The following is a 12,440-nucleotide window of genomic DNA, read 5'->3' as shown; positions in this document are numbered from 1 at the left end:
AGCAAACATTGATTTTTATTCCCTCCCCCATGGTCCTGCCTCTGTGAAATTAGCAAGTCAGCTTTGTCCCCGCATCCCCACCGCCCCCACCCCGCCGCCTCCCCAGGCCCGTGGCAGTCCCACCGCGCGCCGGCAGGGGGCGAGAAAGCCTCTCTTTTGAGGGCCCCACGCGGCGCTCCCGCGGGACCCGCCTGGCTCTGGGCTCCCGGGACAGGGAAGCCAGGCTTCTCCCCGGATGCAGGGGCAGAGGAAGACCCAGTTCCTTCCGGACGTCGCACATCAGGACCTGCGATGCTGAAGAATGAGGAACTGGGTGGAAGTCGTGGTTTGAAGCAGGGAGAGCCCCCCCACCAATCTCTCAGGAGCCCTGCCAGGTGCCCCTGCCACCTGCCCCGGGCCACGGGAGCCACACTCCCCAAAAGGCTGTGTGTGGCGGGCTCGGCCCCCAGCCCTGCCCGGGCACTGGCTGACAGCGCTGGAGGGGCTGGAATTGGGTAGGAGCTCCCAGGGGGTGACTCTGAGCCTCAGTCCTGGGGCCCTGGCCTACGTCCTGTCCAGGGGGCCTCCAAGATGGCCCTCGATGTGCCATTTCCTTTGGATGACCTCTCTGCCCCTCAGCTGGGCTGACCAGAGCACTTCTGATGGGTGGAGAGCAGCACAGGTGATGCCACTTTCCAGAGAGGGTTCTGGCCTCTGCCTCGGCTGGCTGCCTCATCCTTCTCTCTCCCCACCTTTTGCTCTGGCTCTCTCTTTCCCTCTTCCTCTCTCCCTGTCTCTGTCTCTTTTGCTGTCTGTGTCTCTGTGTGTGTGTCTCTCTCTCTCTCTCTCGGTTTGGTCTCCCCAAGGGAAGCTTATGCCATGTGTGAAGCCACCAGAAGAGGCCCATGTGGCAAGGGACCGAGACCAGACAATGGCTAGATGAGAGCTTGGAGGTCAAACTCCCCTCTCACTCCCCACTGAACCTTCAGATGAGACCGCAGGCCCTGCCCACAGCTCAGCTGCAGCCTCGTCAGGACCTGAGAGTCAAAGGCACCCACACAAGCTGTGCCCAGATTCCTGGCCCTCAGAAATGTGAGATGAGAAACACTTGTCTTAAGCTGCTAAAGTGTGGAGTAACTCCTTACCCAGCTGGAGAGGACTGGAGAGTAACTCCCTACGAGGCCGGACAGGACCATGGCCCCTCCTTCTCCGCTCCACATGCAGCAGCTTCTCCTGAAATGCCCACCAGGCTCCCGCCTCTCACTGGGTGCTATGCTGTCACCTGGATCCCCAAGGCAGGAAGCACCGCTGCTTGCTGTGAACAAACACAGCTGGTTCCCAGCGGGCAGGCAGCACCTGCTGAACTCTGGCTCCCTCTAAAATGCACGTATTCCCGTCCTAGCCCCCAGCACCTGGGAATGAGACCAAATAGAGTCTTTGCAGATGGTCGAGGCAAGATGAGATCATTGAGGTGGGCCCTAACCCAAAAGGACTGGTGTCCTTGGGAGAAGGGGAACCAGATGCAGAGGCATAAACAGGGGCCACTAGAGTGATGCCACCCACACAGCCCAGGAGTCCCAGACACCAGGAGCTGGGCCCGGAGCAGGTGCCTCCTCAGTGCCCTCAGAGGCTGGCAGCCCCATCCACACCCTGATGTTGGACTTCCGGTCTCCAGGACTGCGGGAGGATGAGTTTCTGCTGCTTCCACCGCTGAGTTTGCGGCACGTGCTTCCAGCCGCCCCAGGACACGGGTGCAACGGCTGCCAGAATCCACCCCTCCATTCGCCCTCGAGTTTTCACGTGGAAATTTTAGAAGGCCTTGGGAGGAAAGCAACCCTTTGAGGAATTGTCCCGTGATTCTTCACATAGCGGGTGTTGGACCCTGGGAAAGGGAAGGAGGAAGCTGAAAAGCATTTTTCTGCCAGTTTCTGTCCACGTTGTGAGCACGTGCACCCCTGGATGGACCAGCCCTGAGTTCCAGTGCAGCCCCTAAGTACACAGCAAGCATGTGCAAGTGGATGTGCGATGCAATTGACGGCACTTCATTTCTAACAGAAAAAAGAAAAAAACAGAAAAACCTCAATAATTGAACAATTATTAAATGCAAACACCTCAATAGCGGGTTGGTCTAATAAAATGGGCAAAGCAGACAACAGGTCACTGAGCAGCTGTTCGGAAGAGCAGCGCCGTGCTCCACACGCTCGCTCGGAGGAGGAGGGGCAGGGACACGTGGGGGACGCGCCGGACCCAGGTTACCTGCAGTGACACTGGAGCAGCCAGCGGGGCTGGGAGGGGCCTTCCTGGCACCTCACACCGTGCTGGGCGCCAGTGCTCCAGGTCAAAGCCCAGTTCCCCTTGAAAGTCATAATACAAATGCGAGCAGAGCTCTCCAGAGGGAGGTGGGCGTGGGCAGGGTCTGTTCTCATCCCTCAGGCCCCTGTGCCTGTGGCCCTGCCCAGTCAGCCTCAAGCCTGCTCCAGCCTCACCTGCCGTGGATGGGGCAGAGACCTGGCTCCCACACCCCCCACCACATGTGTGCACAGAGCAAAAGATTTCCGAGTCCGGAGGAATGAGGCTGCCCTGTGCGCTGATGCCACCCTGTCCCAGGCAGGTAAGCAAAGGCACTGCCCAGCCTCCAGACTTAGTGTCCCTGCAGCTCGGTCCTCCCGCCACCCTCCTGCCTCTGTTCCTCCGGGCAGAGGTGCCTGGCAGCTTGGCAGTGTCCGGGCTCACTCTCCTCCTCCCCTGTGCCAGGGTTGGATGCTCCCCCCGGCCCTGCAGTGAGGCACTGAGTCCTGGTCAGGGGAAGCGCCGAGCCCCTGCATTGGAAAATAACAACAGTACTCATAATGCTGATGACTGAGCAGAGCTCACCTGAGGATGTGCACACTCGTGAGTGCTTTGGGGCTGCAGTGGCACTCGAGCCTTGGTGACGTTGCCCATGAGCCTCACTCCAGGCCCCTGCATGGAGAGCTGAAGAGGGCCGGTCCCATGTGGACTGAATGTTCCCCTGCAGAGTCCTCTGTGAAGCCATTTAACACCCAGCATGGTGGGGTCAGGAGATGGGGCCTTTGGGAGGTGATTAGAGTCCTTGTGAGAAGAGAATGAGACCAGAGTCCCTTCCCTCTCTGCCACTGAGGATGCAGTCAGAGATGACCCTCACAGACCCCGCAGTGCTGGCACCTGATCTCAAACTCCCAGGCTCAGAACTGTGAGAGGTCAGCAACCTCTGTCGAAGTCCCCAGGATGTGGGTTTTGTGAGGATGCCCTCAGCGGCAGCAGCCATCTCTGGGCACCACGCGGAGCTGTCTACCAGCATCTGTCTGCATGTGGATGATGCCACTGAGATGTGGGCTTGGGCCCCAGGGCTTAGCCCACCCTCATGGCTGGCACCTACCCGACACCCCATGAGGGAGATGGTCCTGGGGTCTGCGTTTTCCAGCCCAGCCTGCAGTCGGGGAGCAAGTCACAGAGCCCTGGAAGCTGCTGCGGGGAGGCCCCTTGTCTTTTTAGCATCCAGAACCCAATATTCCCAAACCTCCATCTCAGGTTCCTGCCACACCTGTCCCAGGTGACAGGCCACCTCTGCACCCAGTGTGTGCCTAGGTGGGGCTTATCCCCTGACCAGGGAAGCTGGAGCCCCCACTCACCCTAGACCACCCCTGCTGGCCACTAATTGGTTGAGGCTCTGGGCACCACGGAAGGAAAGAAAAGAGGGAGGGAGGGAGGAGAAACAAGAGGAAGGAGGGAGGGAGGAGAGAGGAAGGGAAGGAAGGAGGGAGGGGGGAGAGAGGAAGGGGAGAGGAAGGAGAGAGGAAGGGAAAGAGGGAAGGAGGAGAGAGGAAGGTAAGGAGGGAGGGAGGAGAGAGGAAGGTAAGGAGGGAGGGAGGAGAGAGGAAAGGAAGGAGGCAGGAGAGAGGAAAGGAGGGAGGGAGGAAGGAAGGAGAGAGGAAGAGAAAGCAGGGAGGAGAGAGGAAGGGAATGAGGGAGGGAGGGGAGAAGAAGGGAATGAGGGAGGGAGGGGAGAGGAAAGGAAAGAGGGAAGGAGGAGAGAGGAAGGGAAGGAGGGAGGAATGAGAGAGGAAGGGAAGGAGGGATGGAAGAGGGAGGAAGGGATGGAGGGAGGAAGGAGAGAGGAAAGGAAGGAGGGAGGGAGGGAGGAGGGAGAAAGGGAAGGAGGGAGGAAGGAGAGAGGAAGGGAAAGAAGGAGGGAGGAGGGAGGGAGGAGAGAGGAAGGGAAGGAGGGAGGGAGGAGGGAGGAAGGGAATGAGGGAGGGAGGAAGGGAAGGAGAGTAGGAAGAAAGAAGTGAGGAAAGAAGGAGGGAGGGGAGGGCAAATGGAGGAAGGAGGATGGGAACAGGGGAGGGAAAGAAGGAGGAAGGAAGGAGGGAAGGAGATAAGTAGGAAGGAATGAAGAAAAAGGAGGAAGAGAGAAAGGGAAGGAAGGAGGGAGAAAAGGAGGAAGGAAGGAGAGAGGGAAGGCAGGAGGAAGGGAGGGAGGGAGGAGGGAGAGTGGGAGGGAGAAAGGAGAGAGGAAGGGAACGAAGGTGGGAGGGAGGAAGGGAAGGAGGGAGGGGAGAGGAAGGGCAGGAGGAAAGGAGGGAGGAGGGAGGGAGGAGGTAGGGAGAAGGGAGGAAGCGAGGACGGGAGGGAGGGAGGTGGGAGGGAGGGAGGGGGAGGGGGGAGCCAGGAGAGGGTGGGAGGCTGGCTGCATGAAGTATGGCTGGAAGGATGGATACTGGGTGGGTGGCTGCGTGGGTAGATGGATGGAGGGGACTCGGATTCCATCTCAGGGACTCACAAGGGCTGAGCTGCCGGGGAGAATGCTGGGGCTTGGGCCCTTCTGGTTGAGCTGCCAGGGAGAATGCACTGGCAGAGAGGTGGGGGAGCAGCCGCACCGGGTCCTCCTGCGACCGCCTGTGGGCCCTGTGCTCCCCACACCCTCCTCACTCTTTCGAGGACAGTGTGCCTCCTGCCATCTAAGAGTCGCCTGTTGCTTCACTGCTGACACCGGCATGGAACCCGCAGCCAGCGGGATCTGGCCACCAGATGTGGGCCGGCACTAATGAGCCCTGTCCACTGGTCAATAATTGGCTGAGGCTCTGGCCACCAGTGACAGATGGAACCAGGGACAATGGGGCCGACAGAGAGGCCCCTTGCCCAGGGTTTGGGTGACCCAGGCACCCTGAGCCAGGCTGGTGGGGGCAGGGGGTGCCCAGCAGATACAGGGCTACCCACTCCAAGCTCACATGCCTGGCAGCTTCCCAGGGACACCCATGTCCGTCACCTCCAGCTGCAGTCTCGGGGCCCCTCCCCGGGGATGGGAGGTGGGTGGGGGGTGCTGGGGGAGTGGGAGGGGCCTGTGCTGGGTGCGACTACTCCAGCAGAAGGAAGAATGAGGCTTTCTGTGTAGGACGAAATGATGGCCCCAGAATCATCTCAGGGTGAGCCCTGCCCTGGATGGGGGACGGCGGTGCGGCCAGCTTGCCCATAAACTTGTTCAAGCGATTTATGAGGCTTGGTCAGCATGGGTCGGAGCGGGCCAAGGCGGAACTGTGGCCTCTAATTGGAGCAGGGAAAGGAGGACGTCCTTGTGTTAATAACAACCTTCACCACCAACGCTCCCCTTGAGCTCCAAGTCCGCTCAGTTACTGGGGTTTCTGTCCAGTTGGACATCAAACCCCTCCAGGTGACAGGGACCCCTGTGCGTCTCACACGGGCACCTCCAGGAGGTGTAGACCAAGTAGTAAGAGGGTCGAAGATGTTTCCTCGTGGACGGCGAGCCCGGCGTCTCCCACCACTGCCGGGAGGAGGCCGAAGTTCCCAGGCACCTGAGAACTGAGAACCGCAGGGAGGAACCTCTGCCCCGGGGCAGCTGGAAACCAGTACAAGGTCACGTAGGCTGTGGCTCATAAACCCACTGGATCTTCTCGGTGGCCACGTGGTGCCAGCCCCAGACAGTTGCCTCCTTGGTGGGGGGTCTTCAGGGTCCTTCCTGCTTCTTCTGGCTCTGCCCACATGGCGGACAATCTTCAGCCCAGTGAGACACCGAGCAGCTAGGACAGAAGCGCCTGCCTAGCCAGTGGCCGGGCCTTGAGCCGGGCCTTGCCCCTGAGGTTCTCGGCTCCAACAGCAAACCCAGATATGACGGTGATGGAGCCAGCCTCGCCCCGGGTGTCCAAGCATCCTGATGGTAACTGGGGCAAGACCACCCTGCCTGCAAATTGGTTCTCCCAAATAGACAAACAGCAACGTGGTGGGCTTCACAGGGCCTGCTCTGCCGGGCACGTGGCACCCCGGCCACGATCATCTGAGTTACCAAGATGGGTCAGGCCACCAGACCCAGGGCCAAGGGCACCACTGCTCCCAGGCTCAGCAGGGAGAGAAAACATTTAGGGAAAAAGGACCTGGCCAGTGCTGCCTGTGCCCCGGCTTTCCCAGCTATGTACTTGGGGGTATGCCCTTGTCTCCTCCAAAGCGGGGACTGGCAGGGTCATGGAGGGACCGAGAAGAGCTGGAAACAGGTGGAAAGTCCCAGACCTAATGCGGAGGCTGGGGAAGCAGCTGGGCCGGGCAGGGCGGAGACAGGGGCCTGTGTGTTTTTGCAGGACGTGCACAGGGTAAGAGGCTGTGCCCGGGATGCTGTGACTGTGCCTTGTGACAGTAACAGGGGACGGAGGAACGGAGAAGCCCCACAACACCCCGCCAGGAGCTCAGCAGCCCGGGCATAGTGGGTCTGTCTCCTCCTCTGTCCTGCCTGCAGATGCCCAAGACCCCAGCCCACCCAGGGCCACCTCAACGTGTCTCTGTGCCTGACCCAAGAGCCCTCCCCACCCAGCATTGTCACCGCCTCCCACTGTGGCCACCGGCAGAGCCAGAATCTAGGAAATGTCAGAGCCCGTTCCTCCCGGCTCAGCTCAGGCGACACCAAGGCACTTCCAGCCACACCTGAGAACCGAGGATGCAGACCGTCTGTGACGGCTGCGGGCTGGAACCCCAAGACACAGCAGCCAGCCAGGGAATGCTCTCCCCAAAACGTGAGACTCGAAACCTTAGCAATCCCTGCAGCTGATGGTGGATCTGGGCTGTGCAGAGCCGGGGTCTGTGAGACAACACAGCAGGCTCGGTCGTCCCAGCCTTGGGGGCCCTTCCCAGGCCGAGACCACCTCTACAAGGTAGAGGGGGCTCAGCCGGGGGCTGTGGGCAGAAGGCTCAGCCGGTGGGGACGCATACCATCCCTGAGTGGCACTCTGTTGCCCTCCTGGGTAAACCTGGTGTCCATCTGGGGCCATCTCTGGCAGCATCAGCTGATGTTGAGCCATTGTTCCGCAGGGCATGTGACGGAGGGGGTCCTTGCCCCTTTGCAGGGCCAGGACAGAGCCACCCAGATCCTGTCCCAGGGCTTCAAAGGGCCAGCCTTGTGGACAGCCACACCTCTGCCAGGACCCCCGGCTGTGCAGGTCAGCAGGGATGGGCCCACTTGTATCTCCCAGGACTGGTGCCTGTGGTCTCCCAGTTCAGCGTGGGGGGAGCTCTTCCCGTGCAGGGTGGCCCTTCTGTTGTGAGTGTGGCCGCACCGTAGAACCGGAAAGGCATCAGAGGACAACTCACCTTGCAGCCTGGGACGTGCCTGGAAGACGGCGTTCGAGGGGGGCACCCTCTGCCCGTGCACGCTATCAAACAGGAACAGGGTCGGGATGGTGCCTGCCCCTGTCCCAGGACACTCTCCCCGTCCCCCAGCACTGGCCAGGCCTCAGGTGACCTTCAGGAGGACCTGCGGGGTGACCTTGATGTGGGCAGGGAGGACCTCCAGGGCCTGGCTCAGCAGGTTGCGAAGGAGGCCACAGGGCCCCAGGCCATGCCCATGGGTCAGTGCCTCCGTCCACACCTACCGCCGCGGGGAGCCTGGAGGTCTCTGAGACAACTGCAGCAAGCTGTGGGGTGGCTGCCACGGTTTCCAGAGAAATGGAGATTTAAAAGCCACAACCGCCCTGGCATGCATTTGACTCAGTTTCCCTCTGGGGGGGTGCCCTCTAGGAAAATCTTTCAATAATCAAGTTTTTGTTGACTCCCGCCCAGGGATCAGTGGTGCCCACAAAACCATGTATCAACAAGACACATCTACACCACACATCGAGTGTACAACGCGTGTCTACACCACCATCTATCCCATGTGTCTATACCTTGTGTTTACACCACTTAGCTGTGCCACGTGCCTAGACTGCCCATCTACGACATGTGTCTACACCACCGTGGGTTTAATGCCTGCTGCTGGGTCAGCAGGGCAGGCAGGACACACAGAGGGGGCCACCAGTAGGAGCCGAGGGGCTCCAGGAGGGGAGTGACCCCGGGAGGTGTCCTCTGGGAGAACTTTGGGAGACCAAGCTGGGCTGCAGGGTGATTGTGGATATGACAGGAGAGAGGGAATAAACCTCATATTCTCCAAGGCCACCTCCACCCTCCTCAGGAAAAAAGTGAAGCTGGTTCCCACGTTGGATCCCCTCCCACTTTCTCCCCAAGCAGAAGATCAAGTGGGGGTATGAGTGCCGGGCACGCACCGTTGTGGGTCCTCTCATAGTCCGAAGCTGCTGCCCTTGGCCTGGCCCAGTGCCTCCTTCCTGGTTGTGCTCAGACCTTGACCCTTAATGGCCTGGTCATCTCTGAGCGTTCCTCTGTGGCTGTGGCCTGACTGTGTGGCAGCTCGTAGACACAGAGAGGTGTCACAGGCTGCAATCCAGGCTGCCCGTGTGAAACCAGTGGACCATATCTTCGGGGCTGTTGGGGTTCCCAACTCTGTGGCCGCTGGACTTTGTTGTGTGCTGGCACTTCAGAGTCTGCAGAGAGGAATGAGGGGCCCTGGCCTCAAGCCAGAGCAGAGATGTATTCCTGGACAAAGGGCCAGCAGCCCAGAGGGCTTTGAATAGGGTCCACCCAGTGGGACAGACAGCCGGGACTAATGGGATGGAGGGAGGAGAAATCCCTGAGAGCTTCCTGGAGGAGTCACTATTCAAAAGCACGTTCTAAGTGCCTGTTGGGACAGAATTGCTTACAACACCCCTCCAACCTGGTGCTTGGTTCTCCCCCTTAGCACAGGGAAGTGTTGTCACCCCAGAGGTTGCAGCTCAGGGAAGCTGGTTTTCTGGGGTGCACCCAGGTTGGGCTGCTTCTCTCCACTCTAAAGCTAAGTCTCTGCCTCAGCCCACACGCTTGTCCAGCACCACCCTAGGATGCGCTTGCCTCCCTCTCTTGAGCTCCTCACCCTGTGGGGGATGGGGGACTCAGAGCCCCGCCCCCTGGGCCGCTGAGGCTCAGGACAATCGTTGCCTTGGCTGGATTGTTACCTAGGAGGCAGCCCCCTAGAAGAGGCCTCAGCAGGCGGGGGCCCCCTGAAGGGAGAGCAGACCTGAGCCTGAGGATGGAGGGCTCCCTGGTGCGGTGCTAGCCCTGCCTTGAGACACCCCGAGAGCCGTGGGATCCCCTATTGCATCACAAAGTGGCCCTGGAGGGCTGGGCTTTATTTTGATGAGGCTGAGAAGGGAAGGCTGCGGGCATGTTTAATCCGCACGCGTTAGACTCCCCCGCTGTGATTTTCGACAATGGCTCGGGGCTCTGCAAAGCGGGCCTGTCCGGGGAGTTTGGACCCCGGCATATCGTCAGCTCCATCGTGGGGCACCTGAAATTCCAGGCGCCCTCAGCGGGGGCCAACCAGAAGAAGTACTTTGTGGGGGAGGAGGCCCTGTACAAGCTCGAGGCCCTGCAGCTGCACTCCCCCATCGAGCGTGGCCTGATCACAGGGTGGGATGACATGGAGAGACTCTGGAAGCATCTCTTTGAGTGGGAGCTGGGTGTGAAACCCAGCGACCAGCCTCTGCTCGCGACGGAACCCTCCCTGAACCCCAGGGAGAACCGAGAGAAGATAGCGGAAGTCATGTTTGAGAACTTTGGCGTGCCCGCTTTCTACCTGTCGGACCAGGCGGTGCTGGCTCTCTACGCCTCGGCCTGCGTCACGGGCCTGGTGGTGGACAGCGGGGATGGGGTCACCTGCACTGTCCCCATCTTCGAGGGTTACTCCCTGCCCCACGCAGTCACCAAGCTCCACGTGGCGGGCAGGGACATCACGGAGCTCCTCACGCAGCTGCTCCTGGCCAGCGGCCACACCTTCTCCTGCGAGCTGGACAAGGGCCTGGTGGATGACATCAAAAAAAAGCTGTGCTACGTGGCCTTGGAGCCCGAGAAGGAGCTTTCCCGGAGGCCGGAGGAGGTCCTGAGGGAGTACAAGCTGCCCGACGGGAACATCATCAGCCTTGGGGACCCGCTGTACCAGGCGCCCGAGGCCCTGTTCGCGCCCCAGCAGCTGGGCTGCCAGAGCCCCGGGCTTTCGCATATGGTCTCCAGCAGCATCACCAAGTGTGATGCCGACATCCAGAAGATCCTCTTTGGGGAGATCGTGCTGTCGGGGGGCACTACCCTGTTCCACGGGCTGGATGACCGGCTTCTCAAGGAGCTGGAGCAGCTGGCCTCCAAGGACACTCCCATCAAGATCACGGCTCCCCCCGACCGGTGGTTCTCCACCTGGATTGGAGCCTCCATCGTCACCTCTCTGAGTAGCTTCAAGCAGATGTGGGTCACCGCCGCAGACTTCAAGGAGTTTGGGAGCTCCGTGGTGCAGAGAAGATGCTTCTGAAGGCCGCTTCTCGAGGGGCACAGTGCGGGGTGAACCCGAGCCCCAGCTTTGGGAGGATGTTCAATAAAGGACAAATACCGGAGCACCTGTGGCCGCCTCCACTCAGTTCCTTTTTGGGGGCAGCAGAGTCATTTCTGGCCCTGGTGGTGAATCTGTGAAGTGGCTTGGTCCACACCCACTCCCCTTTGCTTCCTCCCAAGACAGCCCGGGCTGAGTCCAGCTATTCCATCTCCAGTTTGTAGGAAAGTAGGGCCCTGGACCTCAGGCGAGTAGGGCACTGAAGTCTGCATTCTAAACAAGGGTCTTAGGTGGGCCGAGAGAGTCGGCAGGGAGGGTGGGGACTAGTGGGTGCGCCTGGTTCTGAGGGCTCAGCAAGAAACCCCTACTCATGTGGGCCCTTAGCTAGCATGCCAGGGCCTGGGCTCTGCTCGTGAGAGGCCGGGCGGCTGAACAGGGTGGAGGTGTCGTTCTCAGCAGATAGGAACAGACAGGAACAGAAGTCACCGTTTGCTTAGGGCCCTCTAAACTCAGGGGTCCTGCTCCCAAAGGAAGTACAAAGAATTAACACTTCTGTTTAGTGAGTGTGATTCTTCTGTTTGTTTTTACTTTCAAGGATGTTTATAGCATCGTTGTTTGGGGGGAGAATGCTGGAAACAGAGTTAATGGCCATCACCAACGTTAACAGTTGAGTAAATTATGCATGGAGGGAATTTTTCCACATTGATGTGGTGGAATTAACCCAAAATATTATTGGGAGAGAAGTGGAAAATACAAATAACTCTTTATACATGGTCCTTCCCTTGGTTTTTTGGAAAAGCAACAGCGCCCCTTCCCCGCGTCTTTGCCTGTGTCCGCAGCTTCGTATGGACCCATGCCTGTGTTCTATGTGGTTACCAAGTGCACGCACTGTGGGTTCCAGCATGTCGCAGGGGGAAGAGGGAGGGAGAGGCAATGCAGGCGGAAAAAAGAAAGGGAAAAAAAGGGCTCAAGAAATTCAGCCTGAATGAAACAAACCCATTTACCTGAAATGCGTGTGTCTTTCAATCTTTACAAGGTGTATCTTTTTCCATCATTTCACTTTCAACTGACCTACGCTGTGTCGGAAGTGAGCACGGGGCTGGGCTGAAGACAGTGTATAGCTGGGTCATTTTCTCATCCACCCTACCAGTCTCTGCCTTTCGATTGGTGTATTTGGTCCATTTACCTGGTAGCCCATCGATATGCGGAATCTCAAGTCTGCCATCTGATCACTCTCTGCTGTGTCTTCTGCTTCTCATTCCTGTTTCTCTTTTCTTACCTCCCTCTGGGTTACTGGAACATGTTTCAGGATTGTGTGTTGATTTATTTAGCATGTTTAGAGTACCTTATTTTGTAGGTTTCTTAGTGGTCACCCTGGGTATTACGCCGTATATGTGGAGATGTATATGACGTCACGAGCTACAGGCATTGACGTGGTACCACTAGAGGGAAACGTGAAACCTTCTTCTGTCCAGGACCCTTCTCCCCTCACCTCTAAAACACAGTTGTCTTGTCTGCTGTGCGTGCACTGAACGCAACACCAGAGGGGTCTGAAATTTTTCCTTCAACCATCAAAAATGATTTAAGAAGCTCATCATATTGAATCTATTGACCCCTAATCTGGGGTTCTTTTGTCCTGTCTGAAGCCCAAGACTCATTTTGCTGTTATTCCTCCTGTGTTTAGAGAGCTTACTGCAGCCATTCTGCAAGGAAAGGACACTGGCAACAGAATCTTTGCCTTCCTTCAACTGAGGTGACT

The 12,440-nt window shown here is 58.8% G+C and overlaps 1 protein-coding gene across 1 annotated transcript; it reads left to right on the top strand.

Annotated features, from left to right (window-relative positions):
• Positions 1 to 9,286: 9,286 nt before the first annotated feature.
• ACTRT2 (actin related protein T2) lies at positions 9,287 to 10,745 on the top strand. Its single transcript, XM_045390200.2, has one exon. It carries the CDS (start codon positions 9,530 to 9,532, stop codon positions 10,661 to 10,663), a length of 1,134 nt encoding a protein of 377 aa, XP_045246135.1. The 5' UTR covers positions 9,287 to 9,529; the 3' UTR covers positions 10,664 to 10,745.
• Positions 10,746 to 12,440: the final 1,695 nt, after the last annotated feature.

This window comes from Macaca fascicularis, chromosome 1 (assembly GCF_037993035.2).
Source record: "Macaca fascicularis isolate 582-1 chromosome 1, T2T-MFA8v1.1".
NCBI classification, from domain to species: domain Eukaryota; kingdom Metazoa; phylum Chordata; class Mammalia; order Primates; family Cercopithecidae; genus Macaca; species Macaca fascicularis.
Note: the sequence above shows the minus strand (reverse complement) of the source record. Positions and strands in the feature narration are given on the sequence as shown.